This window comes from Battus philenor, unplaced genomic scaffold, assembly GCF_028537555.1.
Source record: "Battus philenor isolate CCGP_79_NKW_IND1 unplaced genomic scaffold, ilBatPhil1.0.hap1 SCAF_27, whole genome shotgun sequence".
Lineage (NCBI taxonomy): Eukaryota > Metazoa > Arthropoda > Insecta > Lepidoptera > Papilionidae > Battus > Battus philenor.
The window spans coordinates 1,297,795-1,321,625 of NW_027181690.1; the positions used below are offsets into that span (position 1 = coordinate 1,297,795).

Consider the following 23,831-nt stretch of genomic DNA (forward strand, 5'->3'; position numbering starts at 1 on the left):
TATATCTTTGGGATAGACCTATGCCCTGCAGTGGGCTTATGTGGGCTGAAACGACAAGTTTTTCAAGCACATTGGACGAGGAAACTAAAACGCTTAATCGATTTAAATATTTATTTGTTCCAACTATAAAATTACGAAACAAATTCTAGCTTAATCACAGAACTTCTATTTGTCAATACCAATATACATATGTACATGCTATGCATTGCTTTTGTTTGTAATACACTATAAACATTAGATGCTTTCCATTTTGAAATGCAAAATGCGATGCCATTTTGCGTTCAATCCCAATAATTTTAAAAGAAACTAATTGCAATATTCTTTAGCTCAATAAGAAATTACGCAGTTTTGTCAATGATGGCGGAACATGAAACACTAACTTCGAACATCGCCAACAGATGGCGTTGGTAGTCGATTGACCCGCTATCGTTTTTCGCGGGTAGTTCAACAAAAGGACATCGCACGGTCGAGTCAATAATTTAAAAAATATACGAGAATCAACTAAGATCCCACATATATGATAACTTAGTTAAATTTCCAAAATACTAAAGTAACAGTTGAGGTCTCTCTCAATACAATGAACGACTGCTTATTATGTCTTACAGGATCGATGTTAATGACCAGGGCGAAGGATCCCTAAGGACCGGTGCTAAGAAAGTAATAAGAAATTAATAATTTTTTTATTATTTTTAGTTATTTAAGAACCACGACCATGAGACACGTAGAAATATTGATTTATTAATTATGATGGATTATTAATATATATACAGTACCCGGCGATAAATATTGCACATCGACATTTGGAAAGAGACAATCGGCTAATTTCGAATTCGTAGAGCGTTATCTCTATCGCACGAAATACGACTGACATAACTTCACATAGGTAGTGTGTGACAGAGATAATGCTCTACGAAGCTGAAATAAGCCGATTGTCTCTTTCTAACGGTTGATATACAATATGTATCGCCGGGTACTGCAAGAGATATAAAATTGAATTATACTGTATCTTATAATCCAACTAAGTTTTTATTAAAAGAATAAATCAATTGATGTTACTCCTTTTGATTATTCCTAATCCAAATAATTAGTTTTTATACTCGACTATAAATAAATTGCATTGAAATTATTATATTTTGGAACGCTGTTACTTCGGACGGCGTTAATAGATGTCGCTAGTAGTCTTTAGCCTCGCTCTACCATTTGGTTGTGTCTGAGTTGATCAACTAATTATAATATATGTTACATGACATATATATGAAAAAATATAAATTTATAGAATTACTGATAAAATTTCAAATAATACATTTTAACTAATAGCAATACAGGTCATACAAATTTGACGTGTTAATCTGTGGTCGAGTTTCCCTCGTATTGACAATGATCTAAGGTTTTTCGTTTCTTAAAAGTCAGCTGTCATTTCATTAGATATAAATATAGGAAATGTAATATAATATGCACCTAATTTTCTATTCAATTATATATTTGATTGTAAATAAACTATATATCATTCAATTACCTATAGATGGCAAAAAAAAAATTATGTAAAAACTTCCTTCGAGGCAATGTACACTAATGATATGAATAACACTAATGATGAATAAAAATAAATTGTAATACAGACAGAAGCGTATTTTAAACAAAACTTTTACATTTTTTTTTTCATCTATATTTATATCTGGCAACAATGTTCACTCGACAAGCACTATTAATAACCATATATTATCTAAATCAATAAAAATGTTGAAGGTTTAAAATATTAGTTTAAAATATGTTTAATTTAATGTAAGTATCAAATAAATAATCTTTTATAGTCAAAATTAAATAATATTTTAATACTAAACAGTAGTAAAGGTGACATAATGTATCTGTTTTAAACATTTTTAACTGGCAACACTATTATAAAAAGTTGACAAAAATAGGCTTAAATAATAAATATTCTCATGAATTTATTTATTTCTGTAATCATTACAAATATCTAAGATGAATAGTAAAAATTTATTAAGGTTGTAGGAAGATACTTGTTGCATACCTTTTTAGCGTCTTATTAAAAATCTATGAGGAAGTCTTATATATTGTTACAAAGCACGAGTTACAGAACCCTCTAAACAACAAACACGGAACCCTAGGATCAAGAAGTGCAGTCAACACGCGTGACCTTGAAGTTATTTATAGATTTTTGTGTAGGATTCTCGGAAATTCTAACCGAGTACTATCTCGAACTTACTAGAACCTTATCTGTAGTATAAATAGGTGTACTCCTCATGTCGACAGTTGTGTTGTTTTTCGAGTTATAAGATTAAGATCTACAATCAGTTATACAAAGTGACTATGTGGTAAGTTATTTGGAAGCGTAGTTTGAACTAAGCAAAAGTATACTTTGTGTTGAAGTAGGGTAACCATCTGGTTCATGAATAAAGGACTCCTTGTGAACCAGTGGTGTTTCATTCAGAACCAACATTACGTAACAATATAAATAAATAAATGCCCTACGGTTATTCTGATAAGTATGGAGGCCATATTCCAAATGTTTAAATTGCATTTTAACTTCTATTATAGTTTATACACATCACTCAGTCTTAATAAGAAATTTAACAAAAATTTTAGGTTATTTTCATAAGTCCACCTTAGCTCCCATACCACTTAGTGGTATCGCTTGAAGCTCTGTACGAAGACACAGAAATTCACCTGTCACACATGTGATAGCAGCGCATGCTATGTTTAAACTCCACCACGAGAATGTTGTGGGAAATGTTCCGTTGTACACCCAACAAGCGATCAGATGTAAACCGTGAAATGTGCAACTGGAATTAAAAAAAATCATGTAATATACACCAATACTACACTTTGGGTGCTTTTCTGTTGTTTTTAGATGTCACTTTGCTTTTTATTAAGTTTTTAATAATAAGAAATTCCCAAAAAAAAATTTTTTTTCACTTAAGAATATTTCTAAATAAAAGTCGCCTAATCACTCCTAATTACATCAGCTGACGAAGAAACAATGGCTTCACTAATAAGAGATGAAGATACGAGACCTACATTTCTAAAACTGTGTTAAAAAAAATTTGTAAAAGATATAATAAAACGAAATAAGACTTGTGAAAAATTATAAAAATAAATGTAAAATTAATTAAAAACAAAATAATAAACTAAAGAATTAAATGACGAAAGAAAGGAATTGGAAAAGAGGGAAATGGAATGAAAGGGTAAGACAGACTAAATGTGGAAAGTAAGAAAAAGAATGAAAGAACTTAAGATGAATGGATGTAGAGTGTGGAAATGAAATAAGATGTGAAAAATAATTATTAAACAAAAAAATGACCCTATCCTTCTACAAGAAAGGGGAACAAGCGGCACCTAATAACGGTGGCCAAAAAAAATGACATCAGCTACCTTCCTGTAAAATCCTATCAAAATCTATCCAGCCATTTCAGAGATTGGACAAACAAAAAAAAATGTTACATGTTCCATCTATACATAAAAAAACATTTTTAAAAAGCGGTTATTATAATATTATTAACAGACATTCCAATTATATTTATTTGTATCGATTGCAACATTTTTAACTGCAACTGTTCGATCTAAATAAATGAGTAATATAATCATTCTTATTTTTGGCAGCACTGTCATATTTTTTTCTCCTGGACAAAGATCAATATAGAACTTAATTAGTTATATTTATTTTACATATATTGGCAATGATAAAATCATTAAGTGACAGATAGACCGATATGCTTATAACAACAAGTTTAAAATTGTTATAAAAGTGTGTAAGATGTATATACATGTATGTACATATATATATATATGAATTACTTTTATATAGTATATTTTCTTCTCAAGTTTTATTATATACTGTGTGTCCTTACTGATTTTGTACACCCTGAGGTTAGTGGACTAATGCATTCCAATAGATAAAAAATTAATGTAACATATTTCATAGCAATCACTTTATTTATTAATTATTAAAGTTGTTAAGCGACAATTCAAAAATGTTTAATGCAAAGTTTCTATGGTTATTCAATTCCATTATTTTTTCCGAAAAATCTTTTACATTTTGTCACAAAATATCACAGAAACTTTGAATGATAATTTAGTCAGATCTAAGTCCAGTAGTGGACATTTAATTACTAAAATTATGATGTAAGTGAAGCAGACCTATGACTGGCCCACATTAGTGAATTTTAAAACAATACTGGTATTAAAACTTAAAATTGTTTATGTCTGCTCATTCTACAATATTTCTGGAGAAATCTTTCACTGTTGTCGCTGTTAGGTTATGAAATGAGCTATCAAAATCAATTAGATGGGCTAAATCGCTTTCAACTTTTAAAAAATGGTAAGAGAGCACTTCCTTAGCTTCTTAAATAGGATTTTATGTAACACCTCTTAATTATTCATATTTATGTAGTACCCTATAGATATATATATATATATATATTATTCTTGTAAGTATATTTACACATATATATTTGTATTCATATGTAAGTACACCCTTAACTGCCCTCTCCTTCATGTCTCTCATCTCCACCTAAAGGTAGTCTGGTATAGATCGCCTCTGGCTATAAGACCGCCACTTGTACTATATAAATTTTCTTTTTTTTTTCCCTATTTATTATCTAAGGTATACAAACCCGTATTCATAAAAATAAATAATTAAAACAGGAAAATAAAATTGTTTAGGACTCATTTTGGTTCTTTAACAAAGTCTCGATACAGTCTAATCTATGTCGCATGAACAAAAACTTAAATTGATGTTTGATATCTTACCTGAAATCAAGGCACAGTTTAGTTCTTCCGACAACATTCCATAGTATTATTGCTCCGATAATTGCATTCAATACAAATGCTATTATAACGGATAGTCCTTCATTGTCCCTTACATGTATTTCCTGGGGAATATAAAAATACTTGGATTAAAATTTAGCTGCAATTACTATTAAATAATTTAAACTAATAATGAGCTATCAAAGATACTAAGTTTTTAAAAACAATGACATGTACATGTCACAGATTTAGACGAGAACCTGAAGATCATAACATACTTTGAGTGTTCCATACGGAACATCCATGCAGCTTACTTCACTCATATTTATTCAAAATGGTTCCTACAATTTTGGAGAGAGAAGAAGTTATTTATTTCACACTTAAACCAATACTTGAAGTCTGTCATTGTCAAACTGGACTCACTATTACTACTATTCAGAGTAAAACAGAGAATATGGTAGTATAGAAAGAGTTTGTTATCAAATCCGTCAAAGAATTTCAATATACTACCTTCAGAAATAAAGAAGCAACTTTAAAAACTTACTACCTTTTTTTAAAAAAAATATTCTTTCAACCTTCTTTTCAGGACAGGGTTATACACCCTCCTACTTTCACCCTCGCTCTCTCATCCTTCACAATTCCTCTCTTTATTTCCTCTTTCATCCATCATATTTTCTATCATTGAGCATACACTTAACATGTAGCATACACCCACATTATATTTATGCATTGCCTTCCATATCTCGCCAAACTTCCTTTTACACAGTTTTGTTTTGTCTAATTATGTCACCTGCCACCATTCAACATAACTGCAATTAAGTGTAACAGCTCTACTTCTCTTCCAAAAGAGAAGCAAAGTTGCCTCAGAATAGAATATAGTACTGAGGGCTAGAAAGGTTTCCAATCCTAATTAAAATATAAAACTATAGAGCAGCATTTCATGGGTCCGTCGCCCTACAGAGGTGGCAATTAGAATGTTAAAGGGGGCAATGTGGAAGTTAAATATGACAAGAGATTAACCCTTTCGCTTTAATACAAAAATTATTATGTTATATTCGAGGGCATAATAATTTTAGAAAGACTAAGGTGGGACATAGCATATAAATGGTTGAAAAACACTGCAACAGAGTGAAGTAAGTTGCACAATTATTCCATATGGAACATTATTACAGAATAATTGTATCTGTCAAAGTTCATGAAAAATCATGAAAAGTTCCCACCATCACATGGGATATATAATCTATTCCACTCATGTGTTGCTTGAAGTCTGTGAACAAAATAATTATTTTGGAAATGGTCAGGTTTAAGTGGCAGCTTTGTAATTACATCTAATGATAGTATATCTTGACATCACATATCAAATACTGATGTTATCAGTTTAAAATATTACAACAATTTACACTTTCACTTATCAAATGTAAACACTAATGATAAACTAAGAATTATATAATTAATTACTGTATGTAGCTTGAACTATATTCTATACACCAACACCTCACTTTGCGTCATGGTTACGTTAAAAAAAAACACGATGCAAATTGAAACACCGCAAAGTGAATTAAGATTTTCTATAACAAACCATGTAAAGATCGAAGATAGGTTCCAGGGTTACGAAAATACTACTTTTTAAAAAGAAAACTGAACAAAGTAAACATTTAAAAAACAAAAATAAATAATTCCGCCAATAAATAGATTGGAAAAATATTTACCTTTTTTGTAACCAGAAACAACATGTAAAAATTTATATAAATTTATTATTCTCTTTTAAAAAAAGCACAACACACTACAATACAATAAGCTACATAATTGCAACTGAACTCTAAAATTAGCAAAACGAAGCGAAAATAAAACTGTATTAAAATTGCATTGATTTTTAGATAGAAAGGAAATCTTCGAGTTTAGATAGCATAGCGCAATTAGAAACAAAAGTGTTGCCATCTTTTAGAAAAATAAAAAAAAAATTAAAAAAAAAATTAAAGACTCGAACCGAAAAGAATGCAAGCTCGAAACGCACAGCGAAAATTAGTACTAATTAAGCAGCGACGCAAAACGAAACGACACAAAGCGAGGTATTGGTGTATATCACAAAAGAGTTTTCCTTCTTTATAACGAATGGACATCCACTACAAGGCATAGGCATTACCCAAAGATCTCCACAATGACTGATCTTGCACTGCTTACATCCAGCGTCTTCCTACAACCTTGACCATGTCATCAGTGCATCTATTGGGGAGGAGCCTATCCATGTTACGTTTACAGGCACTAGAGAACCATTTAGCTTCCATTTCCTTTGGTTCCACCAGCAATGTGTTCCGCCTACTGCCACTTTAGACAGGCATTTATTTTCTTTAATATTGTAAATTGCACTGCGGGGAGAGCAGCCAAGTGTAATGATTGACACTGGTGACCCTCAAAGTATCTTTAGGCAATGCATCAACATTCTTCCTCAATCAGAATCATCTGACCATTAAGTAAAGTCTAAAATTACCTATCTGTGTGTTTTTCAGAAATGTAGTGTTTCATCCTGACTGGACAATAAATATATGTAGAGTAGTTAAAACCAATTGCATTGATATTTTCAATGAGTTAAATAGAATAACATGAACATGTGAAATAGAAGAAGCTGATATATATCCACAGTAGGGAAACGTCCCTGCCAAAATTCAAAATTCACCACACTAACTGATCTTTGCCCATATTCCGCAACCTTGACTATATTGTCAGTCTACCTAGTGGAATGGCCTTCCACTAGGTAGACTGCAGCTACCGGCTCATGGTAACTACTTGAAAACCTTGTGAAATGTATATAACCAATGTTTTGCTACCTTGAGTTTTAAACCCCTGTATGTCCTGATACCATAACCTAACTCCACTATAAAATAAGAACAAAGATATATAGTATACAAATATATCCACTATACTGGTACCCCATTTAAAGATACAGGATGTTGTAATGTTCATTATTTTTTTTAATTCCTTTTGAACATTGTACGACCTACAATTAACTTCTTATTAGGCCATAAGTGTTACATCTGATTTTCTTCACACAAAATTTACTTTTAACAATTGTGGACATAACTACAAGAATGCTCACTACAGCTCCCTGTTTGTAACTTAATATATGTGGGATTATTCCATGTAGCACCAAGACCTGAATATACAAGTCAAATCAACGACGAAATTAATCATGATGGCAAAGTTATTGAATTGAAAGAAGATATATTTATTTCTCGAATAACTCGCCCAGATTAGTTTTCTGCATATTAAGTAAATAGCACATAAATAACAACTGTATATTAGTTTAAGTATATAATACTAACATGATATTGAAATATGTGATCCAAAGTTCGTGTGGAGCCAGTGAGGTCTTGCATCACAGCTATGAGCAGGCACAACGTGAGGTAGAGAAGAAACTGCATTGCCACTATCTGGGACACGATCAGGCACGGGTCCCACTGCGTATAGCGGAAAGAGCCCGACAACTTCTTGATTTTCGCCATAATGACTTACAAACTGTATACATTGAACATACATCTATCTATGAGATATAATATAATACTCGACACTTTTTAATAATTGTGTATTATTAAAATTAAAACAGTAACATATGGAGCTATGATGAAATTAAATAAGATCGTAATATCGTTCGGTTCCATGACATGTTTATGACATTAAAATGACACATAACTTATGTTTTTCAGGAAAGGACAAATGAACACTAATTTACGCTTTTAATTTAAATATATATTTCAGTAATTTATATTCTTTTAAACTTTTTATCCTACATCTTTTATTATTAATCTGACTTTGTTAATAAGGTACAAATTTATTTATTTAACGTTATTTAAACACTTTTACATGTCTGGCTCTAATACAATAATGTTCATTCACTAGTTCTCTTTAACCTATTTTATAAATGTATGAATGATAATTTTTGTCGTAATTAAATTACACTCTGTTGATTATATTGAATTTTATTAAATTAATAAATTTTTAAATAGCAGCATTTGGGACAAATTGGTCAATTCTGGTTAATAGATGGCGTTGTAACCAAAATTTATAAGTAGTACTACTCGCCCTTTTATGTGAAACTAATTTCGATATTGATGACGGACAATTGAAATTGTATTGAACCAGAAAATTAAACATCCATAACTTTACTATCGATGAAGGAATGAAATAACAAATACTTTAAATATTATCTATGTAGGCCATGATTTATTGACTGATGGATTTCATTTTCGTGACGGAAGGCAGTTTTGCCTTATTGGCATTTACAGTTTTTGCAGATTTGAGATGGCACGACAGATTTCATTAAAGTTGTTCCAAGACTTCTTCGGATGATCAACCTGATTCATGCTTAAACTCCCTGGTCTGATCAAACGCAAGATATAAAAATAAAGCATGGTAGAGAAGATTAAATTCGTTTGAAATTCTACATTTTCAGTTTGTAAAGTGTTCCGGGTTAAGCATACAGTGACTAACCCATGATTCCCGACCGGGAATCATCTTGTAGACAGGTGACGGACTTCGAGCAACAGCTGAAATGTAAAAGGAGCATACGACGAGTAAACTCGACGCATGGAAATTTTCCATTAAATTGTCGCAGATGTATAAATAGCCTAACGTTAACAAATACAGGGTGATTCACCTCACACAGCTAGAGAAAACAGCGCTTCTTCGTGATTTCTTCTAAATTGATAAGTCGTGTTAGTAACATCCTTGTCCGCTGAACTCAACGTAACTTACCCCCATGGACTATTTTTTGGAAGGGTATCAATAACATAAATTTTTAGAAAAGAACCTAGTGACCACATCAGTGATTAAATAAAGTATCATTCGCGGGATTTATGCTATTCCACGAATGCTTCTGCAGCAATTGGCATGAAATACAGAGACAAAAATTCCAAGAGTGTACTCGAAGTGACAATTGGCAATTAAATAACATAATTTATAAAAAATTAAATCCGCATAATTGTTCTTTTTAATTTATACTAAAATAAATGTGTGTCTGTAGTAGTTATTTTTTAATTTTAATTTAATATACGAATTCTGCCACCAGACACTCAAATCAAGCATTCCTTAATAGTGTTCCTTACGAAACATTCATGGGTTTTACTTCATCCAATTGTCTTTTCTTTCATATAGGATAGAACATCTATCTCTAATCCTGAGGTACTCTATTCCTAAAGACTATATGTTTCTGAACGTAATGTCGGCCTTGAAACACCTTGACAGTGTCAACGACAAGCTTTTTCCATACTATCCTATCCTCTGCTTCATCAGGGTGGTAGCAATGGACAGTCCAGTTTAACAACGGAATTCGAGTGACCACTTAAGTACTAAATGCAAAGAAACGTTTATTTATAAATAAATAGGATATCATTATAAATACTTACTCTGTATTTAATGGACCGGGCGTTATTTTTCGGAAGTACATCCTAAGTAAGAAAAGGACCAATATTTAGCCACTTCCGCACATGCAGTGGTAGTCATGCAACAAAGGGCACCGATTGTCTCTTTCCAAAGGTCGATGTGCAATATTTTTTGCCGGGTCTTGTATGTTGTTTTATTTTGTAAAATTATTTGTTATTTACATTTAATGTTATATGTGCACATATATATATTTAATGTTTTTAGGTTATAATTGATAATTACTCAGGATTATGTTTATATAAATAAAGGATTTTCCACAAGCTACGTACGTGAAGTATTTTATTGCCAATTAAAGTGTAATTTTAAACTCGTAAATAAAGATTTACGCTGTCAATTTATATTTCAACACTGCAATAAATAATAATTCTGAATGATTTATTTTATGAACTTGATCGTTGACTGGATCGTTCACTCGAATTCACTTCATTGGCTTTATGCAATGACACATTAAACGTTAAATGGGGTAATTATATTTTTTAAGGTTACATTTATTAATAATTACAGAATTAATGTATACTCAATGACATACAGAGCGATTGGTCGCAGGTGGAAAAAGGAGTGAACTTAAAGTTCATGTTACTGCAAAAAGTTTAAAAACTTTTACAACTATTTCAAATTATCCTGTTTAAAGTAACCAATCTAAAATATGTTACATGAATTTTTTTTCTATTTTAATGCTATAATACAATAAGTCATGGCAGTAAAAAATCTGCAGCACAGATAGTAAATAATAATTAAATTTAATATATAATAAAATTTTGAAAACTTACTTTCTTACAATATCATTAGGTTATATATGGTTTCCGATAGCAAATGATCTAAGAAAGGGACTAATATACAGCTACTTCCGCTATGCAGCAGTAGTCGTGCAATGAAGTGCACCGCCCGCTACCCCGCTGATAAATGTGCGTGCGGTAAACATCGAGCGAGCCCACTTTGGCACTGGTCGGTTTAATATCTCCTAATACGGGCTGGCGGGCAGTGCACTTCATTGCACAACTACTACTGCATAGCGGAAGTAGCTATATAATAGTCCCTTTCTTACTTGGATGAACTTCCGTGAGGTAACGCCTAAATCTATTAACTTACCACCGTTAATTCACTCTACACATGTTTCACCTCTCCACGGGGCATCCTCAGGAGATGTTACACTGAACAGTGCCCAACACCGAGTCTCGGTGGTAGTTGTGTTTCGCATTGTTTGCCGCATGCGCATTTATCAGCGGGCTGCCGGCGGTGCAATTTATTGCACGACTACTACTACATAGTGGAAGTAGCTATATATTAGTACCTTTCTCAGTCCACGTTATCATGCTTATATAGAACCCCGTCGCTTCTTGGGCGGACCCAGGGAGGTTCACCAGGATCAGTTCTAGAATAACAATCTTCTTATTTTCAGCTGATTGACGCCCACTGTAAGGCTGCCACCAACCAGCGACTTCCCGCTACCTTCTTCGTTCGTCGGTCTACCTAGTGATGGGCGTACCCATAACGCGTCTACCTGCTCGTGGTCGCCTCTTCCGAACTTTTCAGCCGCAACGTCCGTCGTTTGCATGAGCGATATGCTCCGCCCGTTGCCACTTAGACGAGCAATTCTTCGAGCTACGTTGATCTTAGTTCTTTTGCGATTGTCGATCTCGTAGCATATTGGAACGACAATAAACTTTCTTATTATATGTCAGTACAAAATTTCTGACGCCCAGCTTTCTGAACTAGTATTAACATATCACAGCAGTTATATAGTTTATTGATAGGTCTTGAGCTGCCAGGATCCAGAAACTTCACTATACCTTTACTGCAGTGATTCCCAAAGTGGTCTATATCGACCCCTAGACGTCTATGACAACCTGCAAGGGGTCAACGTCTGCGAAAAAAAAATTTGGAGTCCATGAAATGAAAATGGGGGTCCACGATAGTGGATCTCAACGCATACACTGATAGTACCTATTTACTTACATCATACTATCTTATAATATCAAAACATTTACATTGTTTATAAAAGTATCTATGAAGTAAAAAAAAATATTATATACGTTTATAAAATTGTGTAAGTTGTAGGATGTTGGTATAATAGATTGGTTTAGTTGGTATAGTAGATACAAAATTTTATTTTGAGTAGTTTCAATTTAAATTCAATTAATAAATGTATAAATTAACATGTGTTTTTACTTTAAGTTTTTAACACTAAACTTCACTACAGTTAGAAATTTACAGGAAATCAATATCAGGTAAGTAGGGGGTCTACCCAACACGGAAAACATGGCAAGGGGTCTACGACACGAAAAAGTTTGGGGAACTCTGCTTTACTGTATCATCGATGTCTATACAATTATAAAACTAAATCTTTGAGGCACAATAATAATATGTTATATTAATAGATTATTAAGAGAATAAGGTATTTATTTTCTTATTTTATAATTGTACAGTGTGTGGAAATTAATTTATATTATTTAGAAGACATAAAGTAAATTTGCATTCAATTTATTGTAGATTGTGGGAATTTCTCCACATATTATATCATCAGCTATAGGATGAAAATAGATCCACTTTTGGACATAGACTTCTATATATTTACAACAGGATCAACATCGTTATAGAATTGTCAAGATAATATTATGATATTAGTGCTGTATTTATTTTTACTTTTAATAATTAACAAGGAGGTCTTATATATATGAGGTTTCATTTACGTGTTAACCTCACATAAATCCAGTTGTCGAAATGGAACCGTTGCGAACAGTCGTGCTCTGGTGAGTTGAAATTTATATTAATTTTTAGTAGCCTATATATATATAGTTCGTTATACATACAAGATTTATAATAATACAAAATTTAGTTTCACATAACCTATTACGTATATGCATTTGTTACTTATTCTTATTTATGTAATTCCTTTTTCAAGTAAAGATATATATATTTACATGTACATATGTGTGTGTGTATATAAGTATACCATAAGTAATGTATGTATTTGTAAGTACGTACATCCTAAACTGCCCTCTCCTTCACGTCTCTCATATCCAACCAAAGGCTGTATGGTAGAGATCAACTCAAGCGATAAGACCGCCTCTTGTACCACTTTATAAATTGTTTCTTTTTTGTTGAAGTTAAAATAAATAAATAACATGTATTATTCAGAATTATTTAAAGGAATATTCCGGGATTTCTACATACCTTTCATAATGCAAAAATATATATTTAAGTACATTCAAATGTGTTGTTTTTTTTGTGCGATTTATGAAAATTAGTAAATAAATAAAAACGTACTATATTGTAATGGCAGTGGTAGTCGAGCGGTTGAAGATTGGGAGTAGCAGTAGATTTAATTCCCGGAATACTATCTTATATATATAATATACATTATATGTTAATTATATAAGATTTCTGCTCGTGAACAAGTTCACAGATGTGCAGAAGTATTCCCTGCGTACCATAATACCACACTGCGATCTTCAACCCCCCTGCCAAGGGTGGCGATAATGGTACAGGGTGGACTATAAATTTTTACACTTTTGAAACATGTGTAGAAATAAAAGTACAAATGCTATTTTGTTTATGATTTATTTACCGTAATTATCATTTATTAAAATTTATTTTTTAAAAATTACATCGTCGAGATGTGCTCCGTCTCGCCGTTGACACTCCTATAATCGAATTGTAATCGGTTTTGGAGAAATCAAGTGTTGCTATTAGCAAAAATTTTTGACCCATCCTATATATCGTTTCATAGACATCTTCAAGGGTAACCTATGCCTTTCGTCTAGTCATTGATAAATAGAAACTGAGAAAATATATAAACTTTTTACGTATAGTATTTTAAATAAATATGAATTAAAATTGATCGAACTATTTTTGAGGATACATGAAGTAAAAACAAGTAATTATTTATTGTATATTTTATTTATTAATAACTTCATTATATTCTAAAGGGATCTGTAAAGATTTACACAAGCAAAGAAATAAAGTAAAAAAAATTGTTACAATATTTTTAGATATTAATAATTACATATTGTTTTTTTATTATAATATTAATTTTGGTTATGAAATGGCCTCATTTTCGCGCCCTTTTCGCAGTATATATTATTTTTTATTTATGTTACGATAACTTTTTATAGATAAACAGTTTTTTTTGCAATTTTTAATGTGTTTTCTTCTATGCGATATCTACATCAAAATATAACGAAGTATATAACAGTGTTTTTTATAAACGTAATTAAAGAATTACTTGTGTATTTTTTAATTAAAAATATATTAAAATAACATAGTCTGTGGATGCTATTCGAAATTCAAATTAAAAAAAACATGTTAAAATAAATAAGCATCTAAACCCACTTTTGAATCGTCGATTATTTTAAAATTTCTGCTGAGAGTCGGTTAGAAACTCAACAATTGCGTTTTTTAAGACGCGGTGTGTACTGTAAGGAGCCGGTCTCGCGCCGGCGCGAGATTCTTACCGAACAACCTTTATGAGGCAGTCCGGCGTCGGCATCGCGCGAAGTAACATGTTAACGTGACTGCACTACGCTTGGACGTTCTAACTTCATTGACGAACTATTAATTTTTAGTTATCTTTTATATATTTTTTATTTGCTCATGTAATGTGGGGATATAATTCCTTTGCAGAGCCGGTCTCGCGCCGGCGCGAGATTCTTACCGAACAACTTTTATGAGGCAGTCCGGCGTCGGCATCGCGCAAAGTAACATGTTTACGTGACTGCATTACGCTTGGACGTTCTAACTTTATTGACGAACTATTAGTTTTACTTATCTTTTATATATTTTTTAAATGCTCTTGCAATGTGAAGACATAATTCCTTTCGCAAAGCCGGTCTCGCGCCGGCGCGAGATTCTTACTGAACAACCTTTATGAGGCAGTCCGGCGTCGGCATCCCGCGAAGTAACATGCTAACGTGACTGCACTACGTTTAGACGTTCCAACTTCATTGACGAACTATTAGTTTTTATTTTCCTTTCGCAGTGCCGGTCTCGCGCCGGTGCGTGATAACTTTCATTTCTTATTTTTTCATTTCAATTACCTTATACACACAAATGTTACTTGATTAATATCGTTGGAATACTTTTCAAAGAAATAGACAATAACAAAGAAAGTTGGTTTTTTACTGCCTCACATGTTCAAGACACTGGCAGTCTTTAGTAAAAGAGTCTTCAAATATAGTGCATATATATACTTCGCATACTATATTAGCGTATGCGATATGAAAATTATTAGAATGGAGAATCATAGTAAAGACCTGAGTGGAGCTGAGGTAGCCTAGCAGTAAGAACCAAGACTTGCAATCTTACCTTGCGGGTTCGATTCCTGATATCACAATCTTATACAATTCCCACTTTGTGCATTATATATGGAATTGCTACTGCTCTACCAGTGTGATTTCCAGAAAGCCTTCCAAGCGTGGCGATTATGGTATATATCTAATAGATTCAGGCGTTACTTTATAGAAGTCCATCATAAGTAAGAAAAGGAATAATATATAGCTATTTACGCTATGTAGCAGTAGTCGTGCAATAAAGTGCACCGCCCGCTAGCCCGCTTATAAATGCGCTTGCGGCAAACAATGCGAATTACACAACTACCACCGTTAAATCACTCAACACGTGTTTCACCCCTCCACGGGGCATCCTCAGGAGTAATGTTACACCGATTAGTGCCAAACACAGAATGTTACTTCGTGTCGCATTTATCAGCGGGCTGGCGGGCGGTGCACTTTATTGCACGACTACTGCTGCATGGCGGAAGTAGCTATATATTGGTCCTTTTCTTACTTAGGATGGGTGGATTACAATGTTCAATGATTTAACGGTAAGTAATATTTTAAATTTATGCTCTTCGTTTTTGTAAATACGCAAACAAAGATGCAAGTTATATCAACGTAATCGTCGAAACATTATATATATAATCGATTTTAATATATTACGTATATTAAATATCTGTTCCGCTAACACACATTGAACGTTGAGAGACGTTGCGTCATAGTTTAATTGAAAAACTTAAAGATCTGAAAAGACCACAGAAAAAAACTAGAAACAAAGAAAAAACAAACATTATGCTAAATGCATAATTATAACTAAAATCCTTATAAAAAATCATGAGAAGTATATTTCAGTAGTTTATTATAATAAATAGTAAATTATGAAGCAAATGTAAATGAGGTAGCACAAGATATCTGCAGTTTTCGAAGTTATAAGGCGACGATAAAAAATGGTAAGATCTGTCTTATTCCCACAATTAAGTTCACAATGTTAGCGGTAAATTTTCATATAATATTTATTGATTTTGGTTCTAAGACGAACCTGTAATACTGATAGAAAGGTTTTATATAGTACTTAGTATAACAAGCGTATAATAAATACATTTAAAAAACTTTTAAGTTAGACGGTTTTTGATACCCATATTGTGGTGGTTGTAGAAAAATATGTACCTAGTCCGCCATATTGGAACGGCGTCCATCTCGAATTTTAAATTTTGACATAATCATCGTGTTTTACTAGTGTAGCACTTTCTTTTGATACCCATATTGAGGGGGTTAAGGAAAAATATGTAATCCGCCATTTTGTATCGGCGGCCATCTTAGATTTATAATGTTATTGATTTTATTATATTGTATTGTCATCTAAATTAAATGTGTGTACCAAATTTCAGATCAATCTGACAACGGGAAGGTGCTTAAATTTTCAATTTCAAATTCAATTTTTTAATTTTGACCCAAATAAACAAAAAATTCCGTACGGGTCGAACTAAATAAAACCGTTTAAAAACCGATCGATTTGTTACCGCTCTGGCATTGATTTCGTATACTTAATAGCGAAAGTATCAGTAATCAATTAGCTTGTACAACGCTTGCTTTTGGTAAGTGTATATGAATATATGATGGATGTATGTTCGTTCGTGTGTGCGAGAAATCGAAAGTACAAAGGTAATGGTTATTTATGGCCAAAATTTTAAGAATAATTATAATAAATTATTGTTCAGCCGTCGAACGGAAAAACTGATAACGCAATAGGACAAACGCGTGCTTGTACAAGAATTAAACGGAAATAATATGCTTTGAGTGAGTCTTTGTGAATTAACAGGGAATGCCAACCATATATAATACTAGATAGAAGCGTTCCTGATGTTTCTTTCGCCACTTCTTTTTAAACGCTTTCTGAAATGTGTAGTGATATTAGCCAGACAAAAGCATACGTCCGAGCTGTGGGTCTGAATGCTAAGAATGGATTATCGTTGAGGGGACCTTTAACCTTAGTCACTCCATCTAAGAGCTTTTTTTTAATGCTCCCGTTATATGTGACCTCTGCTTCTACCCCTATCTAGTTTGGGACAGGTTTGTCTTTTATCTTTACTAATTTATTACAATCTTTTTTATTTTCATTATCAGTTGTCATCCTTCACATAGTCGATCATTTTACTCTTTCATACGACAATTCGATCTGTCTTTCTCTTCCATTCTAATTGCCATTAGTTCATCGCTTCATCATTTTTACTGATTTCTTAGTTTGAAAAAAAATTACATTCGTTTTTTATTTTTTAGATACTATTAACATTATCACAGTATACTTATTTTCAAATTTATCAAAGATTTTTGGGTTATTTTATATTTTATTATCATTTAACATAATTTATTTCTGCATCTGAGAGCGTGACAGCGCCTTCTAAGATCAATAAAATTGTAGTATGTAGCTGCATGAACCAACAGACTAGTATCCTAGAGAAGGTCTAGGATAATTTTCTAATCTTAATAGCCAAAATAGATAGGATACCAAAACAAGTTGTATTTGAACAAAATGCAATACGATTGCACGAATATGACCGATGTAATGAACGAAATCCTGAAGAACTTAGAATTTTAACAGACGGTCCCAAAATTACAGATGGTTCTAGCTCTAGGAACTTCTGGGAAGACTTGAACATCAACATAGCAACGCTACTAGGTAACCACAGTACACTGTTTCAAACTGAATGCATGGGTATCATTACATATATATATATATATATATATATATATATATATATATATATATATATATATATATATATATATATATACATACAATGCGATTAAAATAAGAATAGGACGGGCTCTCGGTTAACTTCACTCATATAAATACTACGGTCAGCATTAAATATAAAAAATAAAAAAATAATATTAATTGTTTTTGTTGATTGTTTAATTTGTTCTACAATGAGCAAAAGAGGTAGTGTTTTACATCGGCGAGCTCGAGAGATTATCAGCAATGTTGATAAGTACTTCGAGGAAGAGAAAAAACGTGCCATTATGTTGTTGGACCAGTTAGAACAAGCAAGAATTGTACCAGGGCCAGATGGCAATATTCATATATCGCGTGATGTATTTGGAAGTTTCATTAAGCATTTGGAAACTGCTTCGAAGGTAACCGAGCGAGTGACTTTAGCCACTGGTATTATTTTTTAACATTGCTTTTTTTGCACACTATACCAAGTTCCCGTTGTGACGTCACAACATGGCGCTAGGCCGGTCCTATTCTTATTTTAATCGCATTGTATATATATATATATATACAATGCAATGTCTATATTTTTTTAAAGTCAATATCCCCAGTACACACTACACGATTAGCAGGCAGTGAACTACCACCATTTCATGTATTTGTTCTTCCAAACCAACCCAAATGACAGCGATGACGTCACTAATGTCGTCCGAATTCAAATCAGCGTTCGAATTTCAATTCGAACACGAGAATGATTTGAAATAAAAACTGTTGTGACCGTACTGGCCAGTATAATACAAATCGTTCTTCGCAATGCAAAAAAGTGTGCAAACGAATTAAAATTGTACTTCAATTATAAAAGAAACTACGACTCCAGTGATGTACCGTAACGTACCGGCGACTCGGAACACTGAACAGGCAAACAGAAACTCAACAGTTTCCTTTCAAAATAAAATAACCATGTTTTACGTGTAATAATAATAATAACAATCATGTAAATGAATAAATAAACCAAGTTCCACGCATTTCGAACAACTGAAAACTGTTGAATGTTATATTAAGATTTATTTAATAATATACTTTTAATTTTAGATTTAAAACTAAGAAACGGAAGGTGTATCCATACATAATATAGTAAGTAAAATCGTTTTAAAATTCGGATAACTGTATTTAAAAATCAATTATTTTATTTATAAATCTGCCGTATTTCAATACAAAAAATAAATTAATACAATATGTATATTGTTACGTACTGTGGGTTCTGACTCGAAATGAAACACCACTGGTTCACAAGGAGTCCTTTATTCACAAATCAGATGGTCACCCTATTTTAACACAAAGTATACTTTTGCTTAGTCCAAACTTCGCTTCCAAATCGCTGAAGAAATCACTGTCCAAATAACTTACCAAATAGTCACTTTGTATCACTGATCGTAGATCTTAATCTTATAACTCGAAAAACAACACTAAACTGTCGACATGGGGAGTACACCTATTTATACTACGGAGAAGGTTCTAGTAAGTTCGAGATAGTACTCGGTTACAATTTCCGAGAACCGTACACAAAAATCTGCAAATACCTTCAAGGCCACGCGTGTATACGGCACTTCTTGATCCTAGGGTTCCGTGTTAATTGTTTAGAGGGTTCTGTAACTCGTGCTTTGTAACAATGTTAACCATGGTATACAGAGTGATTCGAAATAGATGAAAATGTTTTAAAACTTTTTGGATGACAAATGAGCTAAACAGTCTTATTACGTTATATCATTATATATATTTGGACAACAATCAATAATACTAAATAGTGTTGCAGATTATTGTCATAATATTTAAACATATGTTCTTTGTTAGACGGGTTGATATCTAGTTTTCTCACAGATGGTGCACCTTGCTACCTTTTATTTTTAGCATTACATGAAAGACTATTTAATGGAATCAGGCGTTACCTCGCGGAAGTCCATCCCAAGTAAGAAAAGGACCAATATTTCGCCACTTCTGCACAAACTCACAAAGGACTCTGTGTTTGGCACCAATCGGTGTAACATAACTCCTGAAGATGCCCCGTGGAGGGGTGAAACACGTGTTGAGTAATTTGGCGGTGGCGGTTGTGTGATTCGCATTGCATGCGCATTTAACAGCGGGCTGACGGGCGGTGCACTTTGTTACACGACTACCACTGCATGTGCGGAAGTGGCTAAATATTGGTCCTTTTCTTACATGAAAGACAACTTATATAACAGACATTCGCCCTTCATTGAAATTCTAAAAATTATACAGGTGTTGGGATTTTAAAATAAGAATACAGAACAGTAAAATCAACACCAGATGTCGTTTCGATTAATTCGCAGGCTACTTATGTAAAAAATAAGCCGAACAGATGTGGAAATGAATAAAGAGTCACATTTACATTGTTTATATTATAATGTGCATGTCAAATATTTATTTATTAAAATGAACAATTGTTTTGTTTCTCGTCGGCTCGATTCAAGCCAGCGCTTCAAGCCGGCAGTAGCGTACTACTTATAATATTAACCCTTTCCACTCCAATGTCGAGTGTCACTCGACACTGATTTTGTTCCACAAGCTCCACTGTCGAGTGACACTCGACATGGTGTAATACTTCTTTTTGCCGAAAATTTTAAAACAGAAAAGATTTTTATTACTAAAATGATCGAATCACGAATGAATGAAACATATTCTAGAATCGCAAGATACTATAATTCAATTAAATCTTATCGATGCTACATAACAGCCTTGGAGTGGAAAGGGTTAAAAAATGGCGATTCAAAAGGTGGTAAATGTCTACTAGAGAGTTTGTTTTTTTTTTTCTAGCGTTCTATATGCGGCATGGAGTTCTGCCACCAAGTTTCCTCCAGGCTTCAGATTTGGTGCAGCTTCTTCTGCGCACCAAGTCGAAGGCGCTTGGAATATTAGCGGTAAATATATGTTGATATATCATTTTTCTTTGTTTCGGTGGGGGAAATATTCCGGTATTCAAGATGCCCTGCCTCCGGGGGGAGGACAGGGGTATGTGGGATTCCTACCCACTAAACCCCCCCCCCCCGGTGGTCGCGCTCTGCGCTAAACGGGGGACCGCGGTACACACAATTAAATCAAATAAAAACTTTTAAATGCTACAAAAAGTTTTATTTAATAAAATACATTCAATTAAATTCGGATTTAAAACTTAAAAAAGGAGTGTATTAGTTTATTTTTATTTCTATTTCTTATATTTGTCGTATATCTGTCCCACAGATAAACAATATGTTATTAAATATAGATTAAAAAGCAATCATCACCGATTTTTAAGATCATCATGTTAGACGATAGGCGCTCACTGCAAGGCATAGTCATAACCTATAGATCACCATGAAAGTGTTCTGCGATGCCTGTATCCTGTGTCTTCCAGCGACCTTTACTATATCTTCGCTCTAACTGGTGGAGGGGGGGGGGGACACATGTCGCATCTACCGGCTTGTCGCAATACAACTTTTGGTACTTTGATTGCACGAGCAATATGCCTGACCCACTCCGACTTCAACGAGCAATTCTTCGATCTACATCAGTGAACACGGTTCACCTGCAGATTTTCTCATTTTTGATTAGATATCGCAGAGCTCAATAATTTCAAACGAAATTTTCTTTTAACACGTTCACTGCGGGCCCAATTTTGAAGAACTTTCAGCTGGTGCGGCTGAGGTCGAATCAGCCTCAAGCTGAACTTCCTAGTAGTGCGGTTGAGGCCTTTTCTGCCTCATGTTCATCAATATTTTTTTTACAATATTGAGTCAATGCTTTGCAGACATAAAGAAAGCTATATTTGTCTTTGTCATACCTCATACGGTTGAGTGTAAACAGCCGCCGCACTAGAGAGAAAACACGAGTTTTACGCGCCGCACCAGTGCAAAGTCTACCATGAGGCTGAATCGACCTCAAGCCGCAGTGAACTTGTTAAAATATACAAGAGAGCACGAGAATATATCCATATCATTAATATAAGAATTGTGGAGGTCACACATTCTGTAAAAGAGTGCACGTTTACCGATATTTGTCATAGCCGTTTATAAAAAATGAAAGATCTAGAACGCGTTCTTGCTGCAGGAATTCGAAAGTTTACCTCGGACAACAGTTCCGAACAGTTAACATTGCCACCACAAATATTTTTAAGTGTAGTGGCGTCCAAAGAACGTCGATCCGTCAATGATAACATTCGGTATCTGTTTAAAAACATTTTATAATAATCCTGGGGACAATGCATTCGGTAGTTCAGAATACAAGGAATTTTTTTTGTACTCTTTCAATTTTATTTTCGTAGACTGCATACAGTGGATTCCAAACGGGGGATAGTTACTCTAAGTGAGATCTTACTAGAGATTGATAAAGATGAATGTGTCTCTGCGTTTAAAGGAATTTACGTGTAATAAAACCCAGAATACGGTAAGATTTATTAATAACTTCGTCAATGTGTCTATCGAGAGTGAGTTTAGAGTCCAGATACAGCCCCAAATCCCGTATGGTGTTATCAGAAGTGAGATAGTTACCATCTATGTGAAAATCAGCCGGTATTATATTAACCTTTCTGGTATAAGTTATGTGTTTATATTTATTATAAGCTAGGAATAATTTATTAGTTTTACAGTATGCATCCAGTCTGTCTAAGTCATCCTGTATTAAATTTAAGTCATTCAAACAGGTAACCTCGGAGTATAACTTAAGGTCATCCGCATATAATAGAAATTTGCAATTGATAAGACAAGACAATATGTCATTAATAAATAAGATGAATAGTTGGAACAAAGGAAGAAAATATAGCCATTAAAAACGACGGATTGAGTACGATTTTCTAAATAAGAGGCAAACCAACGGAAAATATTGCCTTCAATTCCACATCTACAACTATAGATGTAAGGCCGGTTTAAAACGAATTAAACCAATCGGTTTAAAACGAAAAAAACCGTTTAAAACCGAAAAAACCCATTTTTTCGATTTTAAACATTTAGTGTTGACGATTATGTTTTTCTTAAATATAAACACATTATCTTTTCCAAGCGTAGACATTACCGAGCTAAGTTGAAAAACTATTACCTAGTTAACTATATTGGTTATTTTGAAAAGATTTATGAATCAGTTTCATTCGGTTTAAAACCAAACTCACACACTTGCACTTCTCACGCGGAGAGACGTCAAGATGCAACGTTGCCAGCTCGCCTACTCCACACCACACACACACATACATAGCGTGTTGCGTGCGGACATTTCAGTGTTGCCAGTATTGTAAAAAAATGTACAAATTTGGATTCAATATAAAGGTACTCGTACCAAATATGCCAAACATTACTAAATAACTAAAATGTAATGAGCTGTTATAAAATTAGATTATAATATAAGTCTAATATATGGAGATATTATTTTAACTTGGTTTGGTCATACCATACATACATACCATACCTAACGTTGTCTCTTTCATGTGCAAGTAAAACAGAGGGCATTCACTGTGTGTGTGTGTATGTGTGTGCATAGCAGTCAGCGGTGACTCTCTGTCGGCAAACTCTTTGAACAGAAATTGAGGAGTGGACCTTTGAGTAGACCTTAACTTCTTGGAAATAAAGGTCAAAACTCCTATCCACAATTACTTTATGATTTAG

The 23,831-nt window shown here is 33.2% G+C and overlaps 2 protein-coding genes across 2 annotated transcripts in view; one reads left to right on the plus strand and one right to left on the minus strand.

Annotated features, from left to right (window-relative positions):
• Nucleotides 1–2,414: 2,414 nt before the first annotated feature.
• On the minus strand, nt 2,415–8,411 carry Sys1 (Sys1 golgi trafficking protein). Its single transcript, XM_068769016.1, has 3 exons — nt 8,085–8,411; nt 4,768–4,889; nt 2,415–2,801 (listed from the first exon to the last, which is right to left on the minus strand). The coding sequence occupies exons 1-3, from the start codon at nt 8,262–8,264 to the stop codon at nt 2,612–2,614; spliced, it is 492 nt and encodes a 163-aa protein (XP_068625117.1). The 5' UTR covers nt 8,265–8,411; the 3' UTR covers nt 2,415–2,611.
• Nucleotides 8,412–12,921: 4,510 nt separating this feature from the next.
• LOC137925346 (myrosinase 1-like) overlaps nt 12,922–23,831 on the plus strand; it is a 29,051-nt gene continuing 18,141 nt past the window's right edge. The window contains exons 1-2 of the mRNA XM_068768769.1: nt 12,922–12,950; nt 21,019–21,122. Of these exons, the coding sequence (XP_068624870.1) occupies nt 12,922–12,950; nt 21,019–21,122 (133 nt within the window). The remainder of the gene's footprint in view (nt 12,951–21,018; nt 21,123–23,831) is intronic.